The 24,355-nt window shown below is 36.7% G+C and overlaps 1 protein-coding gene across 1 annotated transcript in view; it reads right to left on the reverse strand.

Moving 5' to 3' along the window:
• LOC115224492 (homeobox protein 2-like) overlaps positions 1 to 23,625 on the reverse strand; it is a 91,899-nt gene extending 68,274 nt beyond the window's left edge. Inside the window, exons 1-2 of the mRNA XM_036513392.1 lie at positions 23,602 to 23,625; positions 8,619 to 10,599 (exon numbers count right to left, since the gene is read on the reverse strand). Of these exons, the coding sequence (XP_036369285.1) occupies positions 8,619 to 10,578 (1,960 nt within the window). The 5' untranslated portion in view covers positions 10,579 to 10,599; positions 23,602 to 23,625. The remainder of the gene's footprint in view (positions 1 to 8,618; positions 10,600 to 23,601) is intronic.
• Between the last annotated feature and the right edge of the window lie 730 nt (positions 23,626 to 24,355).

The raw sequence follows: 24,355 nt of genomic DNA on the forward strand, positions 1-24,355 counted from the left end.
GAGCTGAAATGACTTTTATTAATTTGAACTTTAGCATCTACACTTGCGTCAGAAATTAATTAGCACTTCTCAAATTTCTACATTAAATAGGTTAAATCAATTAACCTATGAGCTGTTCAAAACGTCTTACGCAATGAGAAAACTTAGTATGGTGTGATTTCGGTCCTTGCAAGGCGCTACCTATATCTATTAAATGAAGGAAGATTTGTCTGCATCCGCACTCCAAGTTGTTGTTGCACTGCTATGTCAACATCATAAGGCTGTAGACTCTCAAACTGCTCTGCAAACAAAGTTACGTCATCGTTCTGCGCAACAGTGAACTCGCAACAAAGCAATAGTTCGAGATATGGCCACTAGGTGACAGCACATACCTTGAGTGAAGAGCAAATCAAGGGTGCTAATTAATTTCTGACAGTAGTGTAGTTGGAGCAACATACAATTATAAGACAATGGTTCTTGTTATCAACCAAACGCTTGTCAAAAGAAGATTCCTTTTGTTATACATGACATATGATCTTGCATATTTTAATTCTATTTACACACATAATGGTATCAAGAAAATAACCACTTTTGGGTTCTTCTTTTTGCTTGTTATTTTAGTAGTTGTAAGAGGATCTAATGTCTCCGAGCACTTCATGTTCTTCCAGTATGAGTTCTAGATCTGTTGGGATTAAGTTTGTCTTTCATCCCATGAGAGTCAATAAGCTATGTACCAAGTACAAAATATGGAGTGAACTACATTGAGTCAATTGTAATCTAACAAAATAAATTTAAGGCTTAATTTAAGGCGCAGGAGTGGCTGTGTGGTAAGTAGCTTGTTTACCAACCACATGGTTCCAGGGTCAGTCCCACTGCGTGGCACCTTGGGCAAGTGTCTTCTACTATAGCCTCGGGCCGACCAAAGCCTTGTGAGTGGATTTGGTAGACGGAAACTGAAAGAAGCCCGTCGTATATATGTATATATATATATATATGTGTGTGTGCGTGTATGTTTGTGTTTGTCCCATCCAACATTGCTTGACAACCGATGCTGGTGTGTTTATGTCCCCGTCACTTAGCAGTTCGGCAAAAAGAGACCGATAGAATAAGTACTGGGCTTACAAAGAATAAATCTCGGGGTCGAGTTGCTCGATTAAATGCAGTGCTCCAGCATGGCCACAGTCAAATGACTGAAACAAGTAAAAGAGTAAAAAGAGTAAAGAGAATACTGGAAATCTTCATTTAATTACTAATTTCAAATTTTGGCATAAGACCAGCAACTTCTGGGGAGGGAGTATGTCAGTTACATCGACCGCAGTGCTTGACTGGTACTTAATTTACCAACCCTGAAAGAATGTACCATGTATTGAACTCCTAATTAATATATAATAAATGCTGTATATGTAAATGTAAATGTCGCTAAAAGCTGGGATCACCAAGCGTAGATTGGCATATTTCGGTCATATTATGCGGAGAGAATCCCTGGAGAAGGACATCATGCTCGGAATGGTCAGTGGCAAGAGAGGAAGAGGCTGACCAAGAACCTGCTGGCTTGACACCATCAGGAGTGATACTGGAATGGACATGGCCAGTCTGAAGGAAGCGGCCCAGGATAGAACTGACTGGAGGACACTGATCCAACGAGTGACTGAGAGACGACTTCGACTGAGCGGATAGATAGATAGATAGCTGTATATTTGTTTAAATAATTAAAAACCACCAGTCACATGACATATATAAGTTTTATGTGGACTCATCCATTTTTTCTAAACGGGAACACACAATTGATTTCATCGCTACGGGATCATGGTTGATGGTGTTACTCATTCTCATATGTTCTGCTGTTGGTTGTGCTTCTGCTACAGCGAAATAGAAATTCTCAGTTTATTGCTATTTGATCTGGGTTCCTATACCTGTGCTTATGAAATAAGCAAATTACAGAACTTGACAGAATGAAAGGCAAAGTTGATCTCTCAGCAAAATTTAAACTCAGAACATGACAACAGGCAAAATGCCTCCAACACACTAACGAATCTGTCAGCTCATTGCCTTAAATCTTCACTTAATTATTGGCAATGAAAACTTATCGAAACAATAATGCAATGCATTAGTCTATCATTATTGATCAGAGGTATTCTTATCTCATCTACTCCCTATTATTAGTGTCATTAAAACAAAGGGCCATGACATGCAGTGAGATGCTATGAGACCTTTACAAACTATGCCAGCAAAGAAAAATGGGCTTACAATGATAATGATCATCATTATTACTGTACTTAAAATCTATTTTTCCACACCTGCGTGAATCATATATATTCACAAACATGTAAACAAACTTAATTGTACACATTAAATTTGTAAATAAAGAGGGATTTTTAAAGCATGTACAAACAAGTACACACACATGGGTGATACCTTTCTAACATACCTATTTCTTTATTACCCACAAGGGACTAAACATAGAGGGGACAAACAAGGACAGACATAGGTATTAAGTTGATTACATCGACCCCAGTGCGTAACTGGTACTTAATTTATCGACCCCGAAAGGATGAAAGACAAAGTCGACCTCAGCGGAATTTGAACTCACAACATAACGGCAGACGAAATACAGCTACGCATTTCGCCCGGCGTGCTAACGTTTCTGCCAGCTCGCCGCTTTTCTAACATACCTTTAGCTTTGATGGCCGAAACAAATTAAAGCACCAAAGAACACCTACATAATATCAACTCATTATTTATATGACAGCTGATTAAACATCGATAAGTGATCAGCCACATTAACAGAGGGAGAGGAAAGAGGAATGGGAGTTGCAACATTCATGCTTTTTTTTATAAAGGACAATAATAGTATGAATGAAATACAATTGCTCAAACAGAGAGAAAATATAGCTAAACAGAGGGAGTTCAAACAGGATGCATGCTTAGCTTGATGGAAACCCATGTTTAATTTTGCATGGTTAACCACACACAAACACAGATTAAATAAAACATATGTAAACAGGCGCAGGAGTGGCTGTGTGGTAAGTAGCTTGCTAACCAGCCACATGGTCCCGGGTTCAGTCCCACTGCGTGGCCTCTTGGGCAAGTGTCTTCTGCTATAGCCCCGGGCCGACCAATGCCTTGTGAGTGGATTTGGTAGACGGAAACTGAAAGAAGCCTGTCGTATATATGTATATATATATATGTATGTGTGTGTGTGTGTTTGTGTGTCTGTGTTTGTCCCCCTAGCATTGCTTGACAACTGATGCTGGTGTGTTTACGTCCCCGTCACTTAGCGGTTCGGCAAAAGAGACCAATAGAATAAGTACTGGGCTTACAAAGAATAAGTCCCGTGGTTGATTTGCTCGACTAAAAGGCAGTGCTCCAGCATGGCCGCAGTCAAATGACTGAAACAAGTAAAAAAAAAAAAAAAGAGAGAGACACAAATAAATATAAAATAGTAAAACAAGATAGCATTGAATTTAACATTTCAGATATGCTACAGCAAGAAACTTCCTAATTTTGATACTTCAGCTCTTTCCTAACCATTAATATCAGAAGATTCTTGAAAACAGCATGAAACACTACATCCGTCCAATATAATGAACATGTAAATAGGTTCATATAAATAGATTCAACAAATCTTTTTCAATTCAAAGAATCTATAATTTTCTTCCTTTCAAATCATGAGGGTAACGTATATACTCTTTACTCTTTTACTTGTTTCAGTCATTTGACTGCGGCCATGCTGGAGCACCGCCTTTTAGTCGAGCAAATCGACCCCGGGACTTATTCTTTGTAAGCCCAGTACTTATTCTATCGGTCTCTTTTGCCAAACTGCTAAGTGACGGGGACGTAAACACACCAGCATTGGTTGTCAAGCAATGCTAGGGGGACAAACACAGATACACAAACACATACACACACACATATATATATATATATATATATACATATATACGACAGGCTTCTTTCAGTTTGCGTCTACCAAATCCACTCACAAGGCATTGGTCAGCCCGGGGCTATAGCAGAAGACACTTGCCCAAGATGCCACGCAGTGGGACTGAACCCGGAACCATGTGGTTGGTTAGCAAGCTACTTACCACACAGCCACTCCTGCACCTATATATATATATATATATATATATATATATATATATATATATATATATATATATATATATATATATATATATTAATATATATATATATATATATATATATTATATATATATATTATACATATGTATGTATATATAATATATATATATATATATATATATATAATATATATATATATCTATATTTTTTTTTTGGGGGGTAATTGGTTAAAAAAGTTCTCTGACCCCTGTTCTGGTTTCTTTAACATCAAAGGGATAAGAAATAACTCTTCTTCAAACTCAAACAGGTTGTGTTAGTCTATCTGTATTAGGTATCCCCACATTCTTTTTTTTTTTACTAGGTGAGCTCCAACATAAAATATTCTGTTCTGAAACAAAGTAATGCCCATAGTGTATTTGGCCAGCAGCAGATTAGAGCCTTGCTAGTAGTAGTAGTAGTAGTGGTGGTGGTGGTAGCTGTGGTAGTAGTCGTAGTGGTGTGGTGGTGGTGGTAGTAGTAGTGGTACCAGTCGTAGTAGTGGTGGTAGTAGTAGTGGTTAGTGGTAGTAGTAGTAGTGGTAGTAGTAGTAGTGGTGGTGGTAGTAGGAGTGGTGGTGGTGGTAGTAGTAGTAGTGGTAGTAGTAGTAGTAGTAGTGGTAGTGGTCGTAGTAGTAGTGGTCGTAGTAGTAGTGGTAGTAGTGGTAGCAGCAGCAGCAGCAGCAGTAGCAGCAGCAGTAGTAGTAGTAGCAGTAGCAGTAGTAGTAGTAGTCACTGTCATCCTTAGCAGCAGCCACACTACCGCTTGAGATTCACTGAAGACATGCATCCATAAAAACCTTCAGTCACATAACACTCTGATGAATATTATGCTGCAAGCAACACACACACACACACACACACACACAAAAATAAACTCTATTGTCATTTGCCCTCCGTCTTTAAAACCCGCAGCCACTAGGAAAGCAGTACGGTGAATATTGTGACTAGGTAAGCAACTGCATAAAACAACAGAAGCATGGAGAAATAGTTGCTAATGCTTATTGTTGCTGCTACTGATAATGATGATGATTACGCATATTAGAGAACTAAATCACTTGTAGTGTGAAGAGAGAGAGAAAGAGGGGGTGGGGGAAAAGGAGGAGGATAATTGTGGTTCTTTCCCCCTGCAGGTTTGCAGATTAAGAAACAACATGCTTTAGCTATAACTAAATTAGGTTATCAGAACAATTCCACCCCAAACTCTACTGTTGAAGACAATGACTATTAATAATGGAGTAAGTGTTGTGAAGGCGCATGGCTCAGTGGTTAGAGCGTCGAGCTTACGATCGTGAGGTTGTGAGGTTGTGAATCCCGGACCGGGCTGCGTGTTGTGTGTTCTTGAGCAAGACACTTTATTTTCACGTTGCTCCAGTTCCCTCAGCTGTAGAAATGAGTTGCGACGTCACAGGTGCCAAGTGTTGTGAAGGCGCATGGCTCAGTGGTTAGAGCGTCGAGCTTACGATCGTGAGGTTGTGAGCTCGAATCCCGGACCGGGCTGCGTGTTGTGTGTTCTTGAGCAAGACACTTTATTTTCACGTTACTCCAGTTCCCTCAGCTGTAGAAATGAGTTGCGACGTCACAGGTGCCAAGTGTTGTGAAGGCGCATGGCTCAGTGGTTAGAGCGTCGAGCTTACGATCGTGAGGTTGTGAATCCCGGACCGGGCTGCGTGTTGTGTTCTTGAGCAAGACACTTTATTTTCACGTTACTCCAGTTCCCTCAGCTGTAGAAATGAGTTGCGACGTCACAGGTGCCAAGTGTTGTGAAGGCGCATGGCTCAGTGGTTAGAGCGTCGAGCTTACGATCGTGAGGTTGTGAGCTCGAATCCCGGACCGGGCTGCGTGTTGTGTTCTTGACACAAGACACTTTATTTTCACGTTGCTCCAGTTCCCTCAGCTGTAGAAATGAGTTGCGACGTCACAGGTGCCAAGCTGTATCGGCCCCTTTGCCTTTCCCTAGGACAACATTGGTGACATGGAGAGGGGAGGCCGGTATGCATGGGCGACTGCTGGTCTTCCATGAAACAACCTTGCCCAGACTTGTGCCTCAGAGGGTAACTCTCTAGGTGCAAACCCATGGTCAGTGTCTGACCGAAGGGGGTCACCAAGTGTTGTGAGATGTAAGGATAGATTCAGTCAATGAATGCTGTGGATTCTGTCTCACTATTTGGAGGTTATAGAGAATGATTGATCAACATGCTTTTATCTAAATATTTAATGGTATAATTTAATACAACATAGGCGCAGGAGTGGCTGTGTGGTAAGTAGCTTGCTAACCAACCACATTGGCTCCGGGTTCAGTCCCACTGCGTGACATCTTGGGCAAGTGTCTTCTGCTATAGCCTCGGGCCGACCAAAGCCTTGTGAGTGGATTTGGTAGACGGAAACTGAAAGAAGCCTGCCATATATATGTATATATATATATATATATATATATATATGTGTGTGTGTGTGTGTGTGTGTGTGTGTATGTTTGTGTGTCTGTGTTTGTCCCTCTAGCATTGCTTGACAACCGATGCTGGTGTGTTTACGTCCCCGTCACTTAGCAGTTCGGCAAAAGAGACCGATAGAATAAGTACTGGGCTTACAAAGAATAAGTCCCGGGGTCGATTCGCTCGACTAAAGGCGGTGCTCCAGCATGGCCGCAGTCAAATGACTGAAACAAGTAAAAGAGTAAAAGAGTAAAGAGTATAGCACTTCACATTCCTGAATTCAAATTCTGACAAGATTAGCTTTATGTTTCTCTCCTACACAGCATATAAATGGTCTCTTGCTATTGAGAACTTCACTGACAGCAGTGGTGGTTCCTTTGATCATATCTGGTATGATAACCTTTTAATTAAGTAACTCACCTGCAGAATCCATCTGTTTCTCAGTTATTTGATCAAAAGTTTCCTGATCCTTCAGTTAGTGTGTTTTTCCCTGGCAGGGAAAGTGGAGAGGGGGCTCTCTACAACCTGCAGTTTTTTCAACTGTGGATTACTCTAAAATTTGGTAATAATTCCCTAGTCCTTCTAGAACTACAATACTGATGCGAAAGGGTCATTAGTTGTGTCTACCCGATAATAATAACAGGAAGATACGTAGATACAACCCTCTTAAGTACGAAATAGCCCGGCTCTGGAAAATGAAGAAAGTGAAGATACTGTTCCTTGGGAACAGTATCAGAAGGCAAGAAGAGGAATATAAAGGAAATTGGTGTAGAGTGAATTTCCTATTACTTTTAACTACAAACACACTCCACTGCGGATAACACTTTTAACACTCAACCCTCTTCCCCATGTGTATTACACACATACAAGTTACTTAGCTCATGCCAAACTAAAACCCTCACAGAACACTACAAATACTAAGCCTCATCATCATCATCACCCTTTAACATCTGTTTTCTATGCTGGCATGGGTTGGAAGGTTTCTCTGGAGCTGGCAAGCTGGAGAGACAACACCAAGTTCCAGTCTGATTTGGCATGGTTTCTATGGCTGAATGCCATTCCTAATGCCAACCAATGGTTGCTTTTAACATGGCACTAGCATAAGCACTTGAACATGGCACCAGCATGAATGCATTTTACATTGACACAATCAAAGCAATGAGTTTAATATACAATCTTAAAACTAAGAGATATGGGTGGTGAGTAAAAGGGACAGTAATTTTTAAGACATAGTGTAGGCACATTTAGAAAAGGAGAAACTGTAGCAACCACACTGTGTAACACAATTTTTGTCCTTCGGTAGCAACTGTTATTTCCTATTTGCTTACCCCTAGAAAGTATGAAAAATGGTTCATATTTCCTTCAAACATTGCTTTTCTAATATTTATTCAAACCCCACAGAGTCCTTCTCAACACATGGCTATGATGCTCCCTCACTGCTGCTCACGATCAGAGATTCACACTTTGTCAGCTATTACTGGACATGCTCAAGTGGTTACGATCAAGCAACTGACAAGCAAATCTGTGGTATTGAGCAGAATATTTGCTATAACGATATTTCTGCTTCAGCAACACAACACAGAATCTGTCTGAAATCTAATGGAAAATAGGTCAGTTCCAAAACATTGATATCCAGGACAGAAAAGAAAAGTCTGAAGAGAATAGTAGTCATTCCTTTGATTTCTAGATAGAAGCAAGTAGGAAATTTTGTTACACAGTGTCACTACAAAACATTTTAGAGAAAGCTGATAGTTGACTGAGGGTTGGAGATTTTTGCATTCTACTGCTCGAAGATATGTAAATGAATAAATGTGAGAGAGTAACCACTATGTGGTCGACTCTAGTGCTAAAAATAGATCCGCTATGGTATAGCCACTAAAAAGAACTTTTAGTGGCTATACAATAGCGGATCTATTTTTAGCACTAGAGTCAACCACATAGTGGTTACTCTCTCACATTTATGTATAAATTTGTATTGTATCCCTGGTTTTTATGTGCTAAGCCACTTGGTGTTAAATTGATGGTATTATTAAATTAATATCAAATTTTTCACCCTCATTTGTAAATGAATAAATGAATATATACTTACTATTTTTCTTAAAAGACTTTTTTTCAAAATCTGCTTTTTTGAGCTTGATATTTTTAGTGTTTTTGTCATTATGTATTCTTTTCTTTTTACAAACAGCCAAAGTGCTGTCTTTAACCTTCTTTTTATCAAATTTGTCAGGAGCTTTGGACTTTTTGCAAGAAATGCCTTCAGTTACCTTAGATGAATTTTTAATTTTTTTTGATATCTTTTTAGCTGATGAATCTGAAGATTGATGAGTGTTCTGTTTAAGATCAAGTGTTTTATTAACTGCTGAATCTTTTTCCTTGTGCTTTATTGATTTTAATTTATTTTTATCATGTTTGTCAGATTTAGATTTCAGTTTAGGTTTACTTTTGACTGGTTTTTCAATAGCAACACTTCTTTCAGAATCACTTGCAGGAAGGCCAATCTTTCTCGCAATCAATATCTGTTCATTCTGTTTTGAGTTGTTGATATTTTCCAAAGTTTCATAAATATTTTCTTTCTGGAAAAGATCTGAAATGCGATCTTCATCATCTGTGTCAACAGAGTCATCTTTGCTTGGCTTATTCATGCTATTCATGTCAGCAAATGTAGGTGACACAATAGCCGGACCTATCTCATTAGATATATTTCCATTATTCTCCTTTTCATCCTTTCTCTCAGCTTTTTTCTTGTCAGCTGTTTTAGACTTCAATGGAATCTTATAATTTTCAAGCTTTTTAATAACTGTCTCCCTTTCTGTAATCATATTATTATTACACTCAGTAATTTGTTCACTGACAATCACCGAAAAGGTTTTCCTAACATCAGAAGAAGCCGGTGTATCATTAGAACTGTTTGAAGACGTATTCTTAGACTTAATTCTTTTTTGCTTCTTGTTTTCTTTCACATATTTCTCTGTTAAATCAGATTTAAATTTTGGAAAATTTCCATGAATCTCAGAATTTATAGCAGAGATTTTAAGAGGTGGAACTTTTTTAGAATTTTTTTCTTTTACCTTATTAGAAACACTGTCATTTTCACTTTCTTCATTTTCTTTCAAATTGCCAGATGCAAAATTATTATTATTATTATTATTATTATTATTATTATTATTATTATTAGACTGTTCAAAATTTGGAACTTCATAAACATTCTTACAAGATCCATTGTTTTCTTGTTTAGATTTAGATTTGCTTTTCTTAGAAGGATTTTGGTTTTTATTCTTGCTCGGCATCTGCAGAGAGCTTGTTTTATGAATAACATGGCTTTTAGCTTTGCAGTGAAGTCTATCCTGATTGTCTCCAGAGTTCTCTTTTAGAGAAGATTTATTACTAAGCGGACTTGCAGTATTGGTTTTTGCTACTTGTTTACCATTTATTTCTTCAATATTGCCGCTATTTTTAGTGGATGATTTATTATTATCTTTTAGCTTAAGAATCTTTTTTGTTTGATTACCAAACGTTGGTTTTATCTTTTCTGATTTTATTTGGTGTTTTTTATTACTTTCAATATTTTCAACGGACTTGTAATTACTCTCAGAAAGATTTCCAGCCTCAACTGAAGACTGGTTGCTGGACCTGTCATTATCTTTCAATGACTCATCATCTAGATTTCCATACAGACTTTCATTTAGGTTACAAGTTGGAACAACAAAATCTTCCCCACTTATATTTTCTCTCAGTACAACTTCAGATTTCAAGGAATCATTGACTGACTGGCTTAACTGGCGAGCAGACACAAAAGATTTTTGGAAGCCAAAATCAAATTCTTTGGAGGAACATGGTCTCTTGGATGGAATATGAGAATTATTTCCTGAATACTCAACAGCAGGGTTTTCATAAGGATCTAATGAGTTTTTATTCTCATTGTTAAGTAATTCATCTGGCATATCTAACAGTGGAAAATTCTGGTCAAAATTCAGTGAAGGTTGTAATTCGAAACATTTTTCGTAGTCTTTAGTTTTGACTGAAAATACGTTTTTCACACAAATATCCATTATTTTCTCTGATGAATATTTCTGGAAATGATTTAAAAGAAAATATAAAACAGATGCACTAAAGGTAAATTAAAAGAGAAATATTAACAAGTAATGTAAGAATTGAAAAATAATTTTGTAAAGGTATATTATGCTGACAGAATAATTTGAAAAAAATTATGGGCAATAAATTGATTATACTTCTAGCATAAACAAAAAAAAATTGTTAAAATATTTATTGTACATAAATTTAACAAAAGGATCTTATATGAACCCACAAGGGCCATATGGACCCCAGTTGAGAACCACTGGTTTAAAGCATACAAATAAGCAATCTTAGTTTAATCATCAGTTATTTTTACTGCAAAACAGGATATATTAAGATAACAGGCACAAGAGCGACTCATAGGTGTGGTTGAGGGTGTGGTTATATGGTTAAGAAGTTTGCTTCCCAACTGCATGGTTTCAGTCCCACTGCATGGCACCTTAGACAAGTGTCTTCTACTTTAGCCCCAGGTCAACCAAAGCCTTGTGAGTGGATTTGGTAGACAGAAACTGAAAGAAGCCCATAGTATGTATATATATATATATATATATATATATATCATCATTATCATCATCATTTAACGTCTGCTTTCCATGCTAGCATGGGTTGGACGATTTGACTGAGGTCTGGCGAACCAGACTCCAATCTGATCTGGCAGAGTTTCTACAGCTGGATGCCCTTCCTAATGCCAACCACTCCGAGAGTGTAGTGGGTGCTTTAATCTTCTCTCTTTGCTCTTTTGTGCCACATGGTGAAAAGGTGATTTAGAAAAAGGTGACTTCTCATAAAATACTAGAACTGTAAAGATGAATTTCCATCAGTTTGATTTGGTTTGGTGAAAGAGGTTGTATACATGGTCTTCACAGGCCCTAACAATAATTAATCTCCCTTAATTCTTTAGCATTTAAACTATCCATATCTGGCCTAAATATTCTACCTGTTTTATGTTCAAACTAGCTACATTCAGCCTCTCATGTCTACCTTACAAAATCGTTTTAAAAATAAACAATCACATCATCAAAATCTTAAAGCTACGAGATAATACATGATTAACTGAAAACAATGTGAATAAATAAGCATTACATTTGACAGAATAATCTGAATGCTAAAGGGTTAAATCACCTCCTATTATGTTTTAAAATGTAGGATACATTGGATCACAGAGTTTTAGATATACTGTTTTAATAAAAGATGGGATGGTCATGGGAAGAAAGCTTTTGATCATAGGAATATTCAACTATTGCTGACATGGGTTTCTATTATTTCATTTCAAAACAAAGGCAGCGAGCTGGCAGAATCGTTAGCATACTGGACAAAATGCTTAGCAGTATTTCACACATTGCTACATTCTGAGTTCAAATTCTGCCAAGGTCGACTTTGCCTTTAACCCTTTAGCATTTAAACCGGCCATATCCGGCCAAAAGTATTCTGCCTGTTTTATGGTCAAATTGGCCAGATCTGGTTTCTCACACCGACCCTTCAATATCGTTTGAAAAATTAACAGCTACTTCATTGAAATCTCATAGCTACAAGATAAAGCATGATTAGTTCAAAACAATTTGGATGAAAAAGCATTAATTTTGGCAGAATAATGTGAACACTAAAGGGTTAATCCTTTCAGGGTCAATAAAATAAGCCCCAGTTGAACACTGGGGTCGATGTAATCAACTCATTCCCTCCACCGAAATTGCTGCCCTTGTAGCAAAATTTGAAGCCGTTATTACATTTCAAAATAAATGTTGAAGATGATGACAACAATGTTAGTATGTATAATCCGTAAAAGGAACCTTTCCTATAGATTTCTATAACAGACTGAGAGAAAACATTGGAAATAATGCAAAATACCAAATGATGGAATAAACAACACTAGCTGATGAATCCAATCAGTAAATGCAACACAGGCTTAAGCGATAGGATTGATTTTCGTTTGTTTTAGATTAGATTAAATATCATTAAGGCAAACACATTACAATCACTACCGTTACTACTACGACTATCGGTATCACTTCAGAAGCAATTTTTCTTGCTTCTGATGGAAATATTCAAGAGTTAGTATCCAGAGAGTTATCTAACTGTATTTATTGTAGCAGTAGTCTAAAAATACTTGTTTTCTTACATTTGGAAGTTATCTGTATACTAATAAAATATCAGCTTTATTTCCAAAAAGCTACACTTCTAGATTTGCCATGTGTTTGTCATGTCTCATAAAATTAAATTCCCCCTTTATGAGAAAGACATGGACAGTGTTATGAGCGAAAAGACCTAATGCTAGGCTCAGAATGAAGTAAGGGACTATGAGAAAAAAAAGCAACACACACTGCCAAACAAACAGAGAGAATACAAGATGGTGACAGTACTGGAGACAGTGACTGAACAATTAAAGTTTGGGGATCTTTTCGGTTTGAACGGCAGTTTTTAACATAATTTCTAGGTATCTAAAAAATTTTAAACTTCGTATACTGGTAGAATGTGTTTATAAAACATCTTTTTCTCTTGGCTTTATTGAGAAAATTCTATAGTTTGTAAGATATTTGTTGTTTTTTTTTTCTGCAATTTCAACCAATCAATGACGTCCATTGAGGTAAAAAACATTCTGTGCCATATGAATATGTCCCTCGTTTAAGAAACAGATTGGGTTTATTTACATTTGTGAAGAAAAAAAGATACCCTTCCCCCCACCCCTAACCCTAACCCTAAAACAGATTGAAATGCAATAGATCGATACTAGGGTCATAATTATGGGTGACAATTTCATATGACACCGCTAGAAAAAACTGCTGTTCAAACCGAAAAAATCCAAGTTTAGAAATACAATTTTCCAAATACATGTGGTTCCCCCTAGTGATAGCAGCAAGTACTAGGGAAATAATCCTTTCTTCATAATATTTGGAAGGATTAGAAATTTGAATTTAAAATTCAGTTGGTCACATTTAGGAATCCAACTGGAAAGTGTAATGATGATAGCTTCTGATAGGACCATATGGAAGAGGTGCCTAAGGATTCTGCTTCCATGACACCACCAGGAATAGTGAGCAGGGAAAATTAATGGCTGGATAAATGGAAAAGATGCATAGAATTCATATACTTTTTTTCATTTTTCTTTACTTATTAAGTTGGCAATAGTCATGTATAGCACTATTTCATTCTTTTCAGAAATAGTGAAATTATCAGCATGACAATCTGGAAAAAAATTCATGGAATGTGTGTGTGTTTTGTTATGGCTAAGTCAGAGGAAAAAGGATGGTGTCTATGACATTTTTCAGGGTCACTAAAAACAGTTGGGTGGAAGGAAAGAAATTATCCTAAGACCTGAAACTTGGCTTGAATGCTTGCAGAAGAGTAGGCTCTGCTAAAAGCACTGTCTAAGTTAAACTGAGTGACAGATTAATTCTGTCACCAAAATAAAATAAAAAAAGGGCAAAAAGAAATAGCAAATCATATTGAAACACAAGTGGTTTAGCTGGAATATTTTCACTCAGTAAATACAGATAAAATGAAATGTACAGTAGGTAATCTGTGTCTTTTATATATTTACTTGTTTGTTTATATATTTATTTATAACTAGCAGTATCGCCCGGCGTTGCTCGGGTTTGTAAGGGAAATAACTATAAAGCATTTTTAGAGAGTTATAGCCAAAAAATAGCAAAAAATGCATTAAAAATGGAAAAAAAATTATGGTAAATTATTTTTTAAATCGTAGACTCATCGTAGATGCGCGCTAATACCCAGAAGGGCTTGATATGAATGACGACTATAAGATAACCGGTTTTGGTTAAACTGCACCGCAAAATGTGGGAGTAGTTAGGAATCTAAATCGGAGTAGACAGACACACAACCTTTCTTTTATATATAAAGATTAGCTGGGTGTTATTTTTTTTTAGCAAGATGACATATTTCAGATTCCAAAAACAAAACCATCGTTTTAATTGAAGAAAATTAACAAAAAAATCAGGACAAGCTGTGGCTGTGTGGTAAGTAGCTTGCTAACCAACCACATGGTTCCGGGTTCAGTCCCACTGCGTGGCATCTTGGGCAAGTGTCTTCTGCTATAGCCCCGGGCCGACCAATGCCTTGTGAGTGGATTTGGTAGACGGAAACTGAAAGAAGCCTGTCGTATATATGTATATATATATATAAGTGTGTGTGTATATGTTTGTGTGTCTGTGTTTGTCCCCCTAGCATTGCTTGACAACCGATGCTGGTGTGTTTACGTCCCCGTCACTTAGCGGTTCGGCAAAAAGAGACCGATAGAATAAGTACTGGGCTTACAAAGAATAAGTCCCGGGGTCAATTTGCTCGACTAAAGGCGGTGCTCCAGCATGGCCGCAGTCAAATGACTGAAACAAGTAAAAGAGTAAAAAGAGAGTAAAGAGATTAGTGTGCATTTCTAGCTAAACTATTGCATCTTGTGAAAATAAAAGCAGCAATGTGCTCAATGGTATGTTACATCAAAAGATAACAACAACAACTTTGATGTTGATTAAGATAATTATCAAAACAATGATGATGGTTTATAACCACGAGTAATCAATATAACTTTCATTTTCATTGGAAACAAAAGTTCCTTTTAGTTTGTGAAGGATTTGATACCAACTTGCAGTTGATAAACATTCCTTATATTCACTGCTAATCTTATGGCTTCTGAAATTAAATAGTTTGTATCTAAACTCCAATCCTATCTTGCATACATTTATTTATATGTAGCTGGTCTTTAGGAAAGAAATTAGTGATAGCTTAACTATTCATGGACTTTGTGTATTGACATATATATATATATATATATATATATTATATATATATACATACATACATACATACATATATATATATATATATATATATATATATATAACATATATATATATACACATATATATACATATATATACATACATATATATATATATACATATATATATACATATATATATATACACATATATATATACATATATATACATACATATATATACATATATATATATATATATATATATATAATATATATATATATATATATATATATATATATATATATACACACACATACACACAAGGTGTGTATGTGTGTGTGTTTGTGTGTGTAGGGACAGAAAGAAGAAAAAACATCAGACTCAGAAACATAGAGACAGCAGGAAAAAAAAAATGAGGTAAAGAAAACAACAGCTAACTACGTATAAACTAATCTTTAAAAGCAAAAATTAAAAACAAAACTAGTAACAATAATCCCTTAGTCTGAAAGTAATAGTCTACAAACATTCCCTTTTTTTTTTTTTTTATGGAAAGCATAGCAACTACTTAAATATAACCAACCAACCTACTTCTAAATGACATTCTTCAATGAGAACAAAGCAAACAAATATGTTCAACTCATAAAAGATGGAGCACATTGACTGAAAACTGAGTTAAGGTCAGATCTCTATACATATATAATAACCACCACCACTACCACCACCACATCAACAATAATGACAATATTGATAATAGTAATAACAATAATAAAAAAATATTAGTTTCAAATTTTTGGCACAAGGACAGCAGTTTCAGAGGGAAGGGGGTTAATTGATTACAACAATCCCAGTGTTCAACTGATATTCATTTCAAGGCGGCATGTTGGCAGAATCGTTAGCACGCTGGGCGAAATGCTTAGCAATATTTCGTCTGTCGCTGGCTGCGTTCTGAGTTCAAATTCCGCCGAGGTCGACTTTGCCTTTCATCCTTTCGGGGTCGATAAATTAAGTACCAGTTACGCACTGGTGTCGATATAATCGACTTAATCCGTTTGTCTGTCCTTGTTTGTCCTCTCTGTGTTTAGCCCCTTGTGGGTAGTAAAGAAATAGGTATTCATTTTAAGGCAGCATGTTGGCAGAATCGTTAGCACGCTGGGCGAAATGCTTAGCAATATTTCGTCTGTCGCTGCGTTCTGAGTTCAAATTCCGCCGAGGTCGACTTTGCCTTTCATCCTTTCGGGGTCGATAAATTAAGTATCAGTTACGCACTGGTGTCGATATAATCGACTTAATCCGTTTGTCTGTCCTTGTTTGTCCTCTCTGTGTTTAGCCCCTTGTGGGTAGTAAAGAAATAGGTATTCATTTTAATGACCCTGAATGGATGAAAAGCAAAGTTGACCTTAGCAGAATTTAACCCTTTAGCATTCAGATTACTCTGTCAAATGTAAAGCCTGTTTAATTACATTATTTTAAATTAATTGTACAGCATCTTGTAATTCTGGGATATTGATGATGTTCCTGTTTATTTTTAGAATGGCTTTGTAGGGTAGGTGTTAGAGGTCTGAGCTGGCTGGTTTGAGAATAAAACAGGTAGACAATTTTGGCCTGATATAGCTGGTTTAAACACTAAAGGGTTAAACTCAGAATGAAAGAGCCTGAGGAAATGGTGCTAAGCATTCTGTCTGATGCACTAATGATTTTGCCTGCTCGGAGCTTTAATAATAATAATAATAATAATAATAATAATAATAATAATAATAATTCTTTCTAATTTTAGCACAAAGGCAGCAATTTATTTTATGCACCCTGAGAGGGTGAAACTTGAACTCAGAACATAATTAGCCAGAAGAAATGCTGCTAGGCATTTTATCTGATGACCCAAAGCATTTGGTCTGCCGGCAGGAAGCCTTAATAAAAATAATGACAACTATAAAGAGGAGGGAAAGAAAAGGTGAAGAAGGTGAAGGTGAAGGTAGAGGAGGAAGTAAATGAGGACGGGGGGGGGGGTAGAGGAGGAGAGACAGCTTTCATTATTTACTTCCTACAAAGGCCCATTCATGCATGCAAAATGTGTTACAAAAAAAGGGTTTGGCAGTCATGTGAGAATTTGCACAAACATGTAATAAATGGGAGAAGGAGTGGTCAAACATAGAACAACTTAAAAATTTAGTTTAAAAAATTAACAAACAAGGGCAATCCTTTTGTAGGAGAGGTGAGTGTCTCTTTCTCAGGAACTTCCAGCCTTTAGTTAGGGATTATACTTTATTATTATTATTGCCTTTGCACAGCTTCTAACACTGGAGATGTACTAGTGTCAGTTGTTCACTACCAGTGAACTAAGGTAACATCTCTTATTTTTCGAGCACCTTCCGGAGTATTCAAGCAGTTTCAAGCAGTGCTGTTTTCTGCAAGTCTCCACCCTTATTGCAAACCCTATTTGTTCCACATACTTCTCAAGATTTTTGCTCACTGTTCCCAGGGCTCCGACAATTATTGGTACTACCGCAACTTTTTTCATCAACCACAACTGCTTAACTTCCCAAGCTAACCTGTCATATCTCTCAACTTTTCTTTCTTCCTTATCACATACCTTATTGTCAGCTGGACATGCTATATCTATGATCCAGCATAGTTTGTTTGAAAGATGGCTCATATTTCCTTCAAACATTCCTTTTCATACATTTATCCAAACCCCACAGAGTCCTTCTCAACATATGGCTATGATGCTCCTCCACTACTACTGCTCATGATCAGTGATGTGCATAACGTTAGCCACTAACAAACATGCTCAAGTGGTTACGGTCAAGCAACTGATAAGCAAATCTGAGGTATTGAGCAAAATATTTGCTATGACGATATTTCTAATTTAGCAAAGCACCATCCGATCGTGGCCGTTTGCCAGCCTCATCTGGCACCTGTGCGGGTGGCACGTAAAAAGCACCTACTACACTCACGGAGCAGTTAGCGTTAGGAAGGGCATCCAGCTGTAGAAACACTGCCAGATGAGACTGGGCCTGGCGCAGCCTTCTGGCTTCCCAGACCCCAGTCGGACCGTCCAACCCATGCTAGCATGGAAAACAGACGTTAAACGATGATGATGATGATGATGATGAGTACTAAATCTGTCTGAAATCTAATGGAAAATAGAACAGTTTCAAAACACTGATGTCCAAGACAGAAAAGCAAAGTTTGAAGGGAATAGTAATTTCCTTTGATTTCTAGATAGAAGCAAATAGGAAATAACACTTACTGACCAAGCACTAAAATAAATAAATATAAATTTTGTTTCACAGTGTAACGCATGTAATGTAAAGCAAGTCTATATAGGTCATCCAATTATTATTTTCCTATTTTCAAAATAGCAATATTTGTTTTTAACAAATAATCATTAAAACAAATTTATTTATACTTTAAGATAAACAAAGTAATGTATATGTCTGCAAATATGAAACCATGCATCTATATATGTATTTATGATGACTTATGCTTTGTATATATATGTATATATATAGATGCAGGCATAGCAAGGACACAGCCATGGCTGTGCAGTTAAGAAGTTCAAATCCCAACTGCATGAGATTTGGGATAAGTCTTCTACTATAACCTCAGACAGACGAAAATTTTCTGAGTGGATTTGGCAGAGAAACTGAAAGAAGCCGATCTCGTGTGTGTGTGTGTGTGTGTGTGCATGCACGCAAGTCTTGGCAACACATGAGAGCTGTGAGTATCATATCAAACAAGCAATGTTATCCATTTTCAATCTTTCATGAAAACATGTCCAGACAAACAAGACAATATTGCTTTACTGGGAAACAGGTGAGGCTTGGTGATAGGAAGAGCAGCTGTAGAAATTCTACCTCAACAGTGTTTCACTCGTGTAAACAAGAAAAAGTGAATGTGATAATACGGTGATATAATACATAAATATTAGGAAAACATGATAGTGAAGTTAAAGTGTTGGTCTACATGGCCAGAACTTCAGTTCTTACAATGTTGCTGCAATGAAGTCCTCAGCAAAGTATATAACTGCAATTTTCTTCAAAACACTGAGCCTTATGAAGGAGATGACATGGGACTGAGATATGTGGTACGTTGCTATACTCAAGAAGACCTGCCCCACCACAACAGAACCAAGATCCTAAAATCAAGGTTCCATGTAAAAAGCATTGGTGTGGGTGCTGGTGCCACGTAAAAAGCACCCAGTACACTCTGTGGTGTGGTTGGCATTAGGAAAGGTATTCAGCCACAAAAACCTAGACAAAACAGACTGTGGAATCTGGTGCAGCCTCTGGCTTTGCCAGTTCCTGTCAAAATGTCCAACCCATGCCAGCAATGAAATTGGATGTTAGATAATGATGATGATGATGATGACCAAACAAGATACATAGCAGTAAAACTAATTGCACCATCAAATACACCATTCCGTGCCTGCAAATATGGAGAAATGGATGTAAAACAGCAGAAAGAGTTATATATATATATATATATATATATATATCATCATCATCATCATCATCATCATCATTTAACGTCCACTTTCCATGCTGCCATGGGTTGGACGGTTCAACTGGGGTCTGCAAAGCCAGAAGGCTGCACCAGGCCCAGTCTGATCTGGCAGTGTTTCTACAGCTGGATGCCCTTCCTAACGCCAACCACTCCGTGAGTGTAGTGGGTGCTTTTTACGTGCCACCGGCACAGATATATATATATATATATATATATATATATATATATATATATATATATATATATATATTGTATATTTTTCATTTTAAGTTAAATAAATGTCATTATGGTAATTCTCTTAAACATTGCATGTCTTTCCCTTAGTGGACACAGTTATTCCAAAGTAATCATTTCTACATAATTATTAGGATTAGAAATTTGAATTTGAAAGTAAGGAATTATAAAGTAAAACATTCATAGAATTAATTCACAAATTTATGTATTTATTTATTTATTTGTGAGTTTCTAGTTCATGATTATCATGTATAGCACTATTTCAGTTTTTACTTGGACTTGTCAGCATAATATAACCTGTGATTTATTAATGAAACATTTTATGAAGTGAGACATTTTATTAAAGATAGAGATAATTAGTCTGAAGAAAATTTATGGAATGTGTGGGGTTTTTTTTCTTCTTCTTTTCTTCAGAGAGTTTTGGCAGTTTAGCAATAGAGAGGAAAGAGAGACAGTTCTTAGTGTTTACATACAGGATAACTGTTTCCAGAGAATTCTACCTTGTGAAAGTATTTTATAGTAGCCAGTAATTATTTTGACAAACTTTTATTATATAATGACATTAGAGAAATTCTCACAAGCAACTTCTGCATGAAAAATATATAGTAAGATATAAGTTAACATACCTGTTGCAGTGAGCCAAACAGAATTTTTAGCCATGTGAAAGTAAATCAGTAATGAGAGGAAAAGTCATTAGTGTAATGACAATTTTTTCCAGAAAGGCAAGAAAGCACTGAAATTAGCAACTAGAAAAAGTTAAGTTTAGCTAAATGGATATGTGTTTATGAACTGTTGTAATCATGTTCCTAACTCATTACAGACCGTCGTTGACTTATGACCAAAATTGGTTCCGACTGACTGGTCGTAAGTCAATTTGGTCATAAGTCGGCCTATATATTTCTTTATTGCCCACAGGGGGCTAAACACAGAGGGGACAAACAAGGACAGACAAAGGGCTTAAGTCGGTTATATCGACCCCAGTGCGTAACTGGTACTTAATTTATCGACCCCGAAAGGATGAAAGGCAAAGTTGACCTCGGCGGAATTTGAACTCAGAACGTAACGGCGGCCGAAATACCACTAAGCATTTCGCCCGACGTGCTAACGATTCTGCCAGCTCGCTGCCCTATAGGTCTACATAGCTTTGTTTTATATTTTTATATTTTTAAGATACATTCTCAGGTAAAAGTCACACACAGCATTCTGTATTATACTATTATACCGGTGTTAGGCAAAAATTTTGGAGTCTCAAGCAGTCATCTTATAAACAAATACGAGGTTGCCTTGATGTCTCCACGACATGATATTCATCCAACACTTGGGAAAACCACAGTGGCGATCAATAACCATTCCTAAGGGAAGCATTTGTTAGCTGACATCACCCACAATTGGGTTAATTTCTAAGAAATTAAACCAATTAGGTTTCAACTGGACTAGTTATTATTGCTGCCGGGAGTTGGTGTGCCAATCATTGCAAAGTCGATTGGTCATAAGCCGGATAGGTTGTAACTCAACGATGACCTGTATTCACTGCGGTCTTGTACTTCTGGTTTTCATTTACTTCTGCATCACTTCCTTCCACAGTATATAAATTTCCTAACTTAAGTCAGTTTGTTCCTAAGATTGAGTAAAACATTCAGTTGTCACATCTTCAGCATCCACATACAACATGGACTTATAGAAAAAAAGGTAAACAGTAGGTGCAGGAGTGGCTGTGTGGTAAGTAGCTTCCTTACCAATCACATGGCTCTGGGTTCAGTCCCACTGTGTGGCACCTTGGGCAAGTGTCTTCTACTATAGCCTAGGGCTGACCAAAGCCTTGTGAGTGGATTTGGAAGACGGAAACTGAAAGAAGGCCATTGTATATATATGTGTGTGTGTGTGTGTGTGTGTCCGTGCTGGTGGCACGTAAAAAGCACCCACTACACTCTCAGAGTGGTTGGCATTAGGAAGGGCATCCAGCTGTAGAAACTCTGCCAGATCAAGATTGGAGATTGGTGCAGCCATCTGGTTTGCCAACCCTCAGTCAAAATCGTCCAACCCATGCTAGCATGAAAAGCGGACGTTAAACGATGATGATGATGATGATGATGTATGTGTGTGTATATGTTTGTGTGTCTGTGTTTGTCCCCCCAACATCGCTTGACAACCGATGTTGGTGCGTTTACGTCCCCTTAACTTGGCAGTTCGGCAAAAGAGACCGATAGAATAAGTACTAGGCTTACAAAGAATAAGTCCTGGGGTTGATTTGCTCGACTAATGGTGGTGCTCCAGCATGGCCGCAGTCAAATGACTGAAATAAGTAAAAGAGTAGGATCAGAGAAAACTAGCATTGGCTAACTGATAGGAAAAGACCAAGCTCAATTGAACTAAGCAAGTGGATAATTATAAAAGTCATTGGATTGTGTGTGCAGATGAAATGCTCACAGGTGATGTGAATTGATGAAATATCATCATCATCATCATCATCATCGTTTAGCATCCGTTTTCCATGCTAGCGTGGGTTGGACGGTTCAACTGGGGTCTGGGAAGCCGGAAGGCTTCATCAGGCCTAGTCAGATCTGGCAGTGTTTCTACGGCTGGATGCCCTTCCTAACGCCAACCACTCCGTGAGTGTAGTGGGTGCTTTTTACGTGCCACCCGCACAGGTGCCAGACAGAGCTGGCAAACGGCCACGAACGGATGGTGCTTTTTATATATTGAAATATATTGAGCAAAAAAGTCCCAGGAGTTGGATGCGAAATGTATCTGTGGGAAGCGTGGTGGGAATGAACCAAGAAAGACTTGATAAGTGGAAATCATGAAAAACCGAAGATTATTATAGCTCAAAGTATGTTGTAATTCACATCTGTAAAGTTGGTATAGAAAAACAAACATCAAGATGATAAATGCTTTTGCTGCTGATAATGATGATCTACTTACTGCATTAATACCATGATTATAGAAAGTCATTAAGTGCAAAATATAATATTAAAGCAATAAATTGAAAGGAAAGAACAAAATCACTGTCGTCTTGTGAAAATAAAGAGCAGAAACTTTAAAAATTGGAATCTCTTTTTTTTTTTATATATATATTTTGCATTCTTCTAGATTTTCAACCACAGAATCTGTAAGAGACCATTTAGTTAAAATCATTCATAACTGCTTTTAAGCTAACCTAATTAATCATAACCTCTATTATTGGGAATAGCCTGATAAAGCTATGCTTACTAACATGCCTCCTCAGATTAACTTCTTAAAAAGAAATAGGACTTATTTGAATGTACAATCTGGTACAATCTGGAAACCATGTGAAAATTGTTGTCAGATATTCATTAAAAAATTACATAAGGTTAGCTTTTCAAGTTGCCTGAATAGCTATTAAATAAATTTAAAAAATTAAAACAGATTTGCAATATTATATAAATTTTAATCAAGAAAAATTCACAAAGCTTTTATTAAGATATGTATCTTACTGAACATGACATTTTAACTTGTCTTTTTTTTTCCTAAATATCAGAACTATGCTAAATAAATACTATTAAATACCTTTACTTTGATGTATTTTGTGTCTTTTACCAAATAAATAGGAAGGAAAACTAACGAAATCAATTTGGAAAAGGTTAATAATATTGTAAATGCTTTTCATTTTGATGGAAAGTACAAAATTCTTAATTAAATTTCACCAAAAAAAAAAAAGTTGATAATACAAAGTAATTTAATTAGGTTCTATACACAAACAAATCAATAAGTAGATATTCACAACTGAAATATGTTTCAGAGAGATGTAAACAAATGATAAAAATATAAGTAGTTTCCACTTATGCATATCAGGGGGGGGGAAAAAAAGTGAGAGGGAAATGTATTTATTGATTAACTAACATCACATATAGAATAAATGTTATTGCTCAAGAACTCAATCAATATATACCTCTAACAAGGAACTCTTTATATTCTGTAATGATTTAACTTATGAAAGATTTTATATATGCATATACACACATACACACAGACGGGCATGCGCGTGCACACACAGAGAAAATATAAAATGCTATGTAATAAAATGTTCAGGCTTTGTAGTATGTTCCCCACTCCACTCCTATATACAGTGTAGTCAGACAAAGGGTATCAACCTATGGGATATGCTCATGTGCAGAATACAAGCCATGTAATAGTATTAATAAAATACAGAAAACATATATGATATTTTTAGCTTTGCAAAACAAACACGTGTTTCAATAAATCAACTGTTAGGATTACATAACTGCTGGTTGAAAATTACATAATCTTATCAAATCACCTC

Source organism: Octopus sinensis, linkage group LG25, assembly GCF_006345805.1.
Source record: "Octopus sinensis linkage group LG25, ASM634580v1, whole genome shotgun sequence".
NCBI lineage: Eukaryota > Metazoa > Mollusca > Cephalopoda > Octopoda > Octopodidae > Octopus > Octopus sinensis.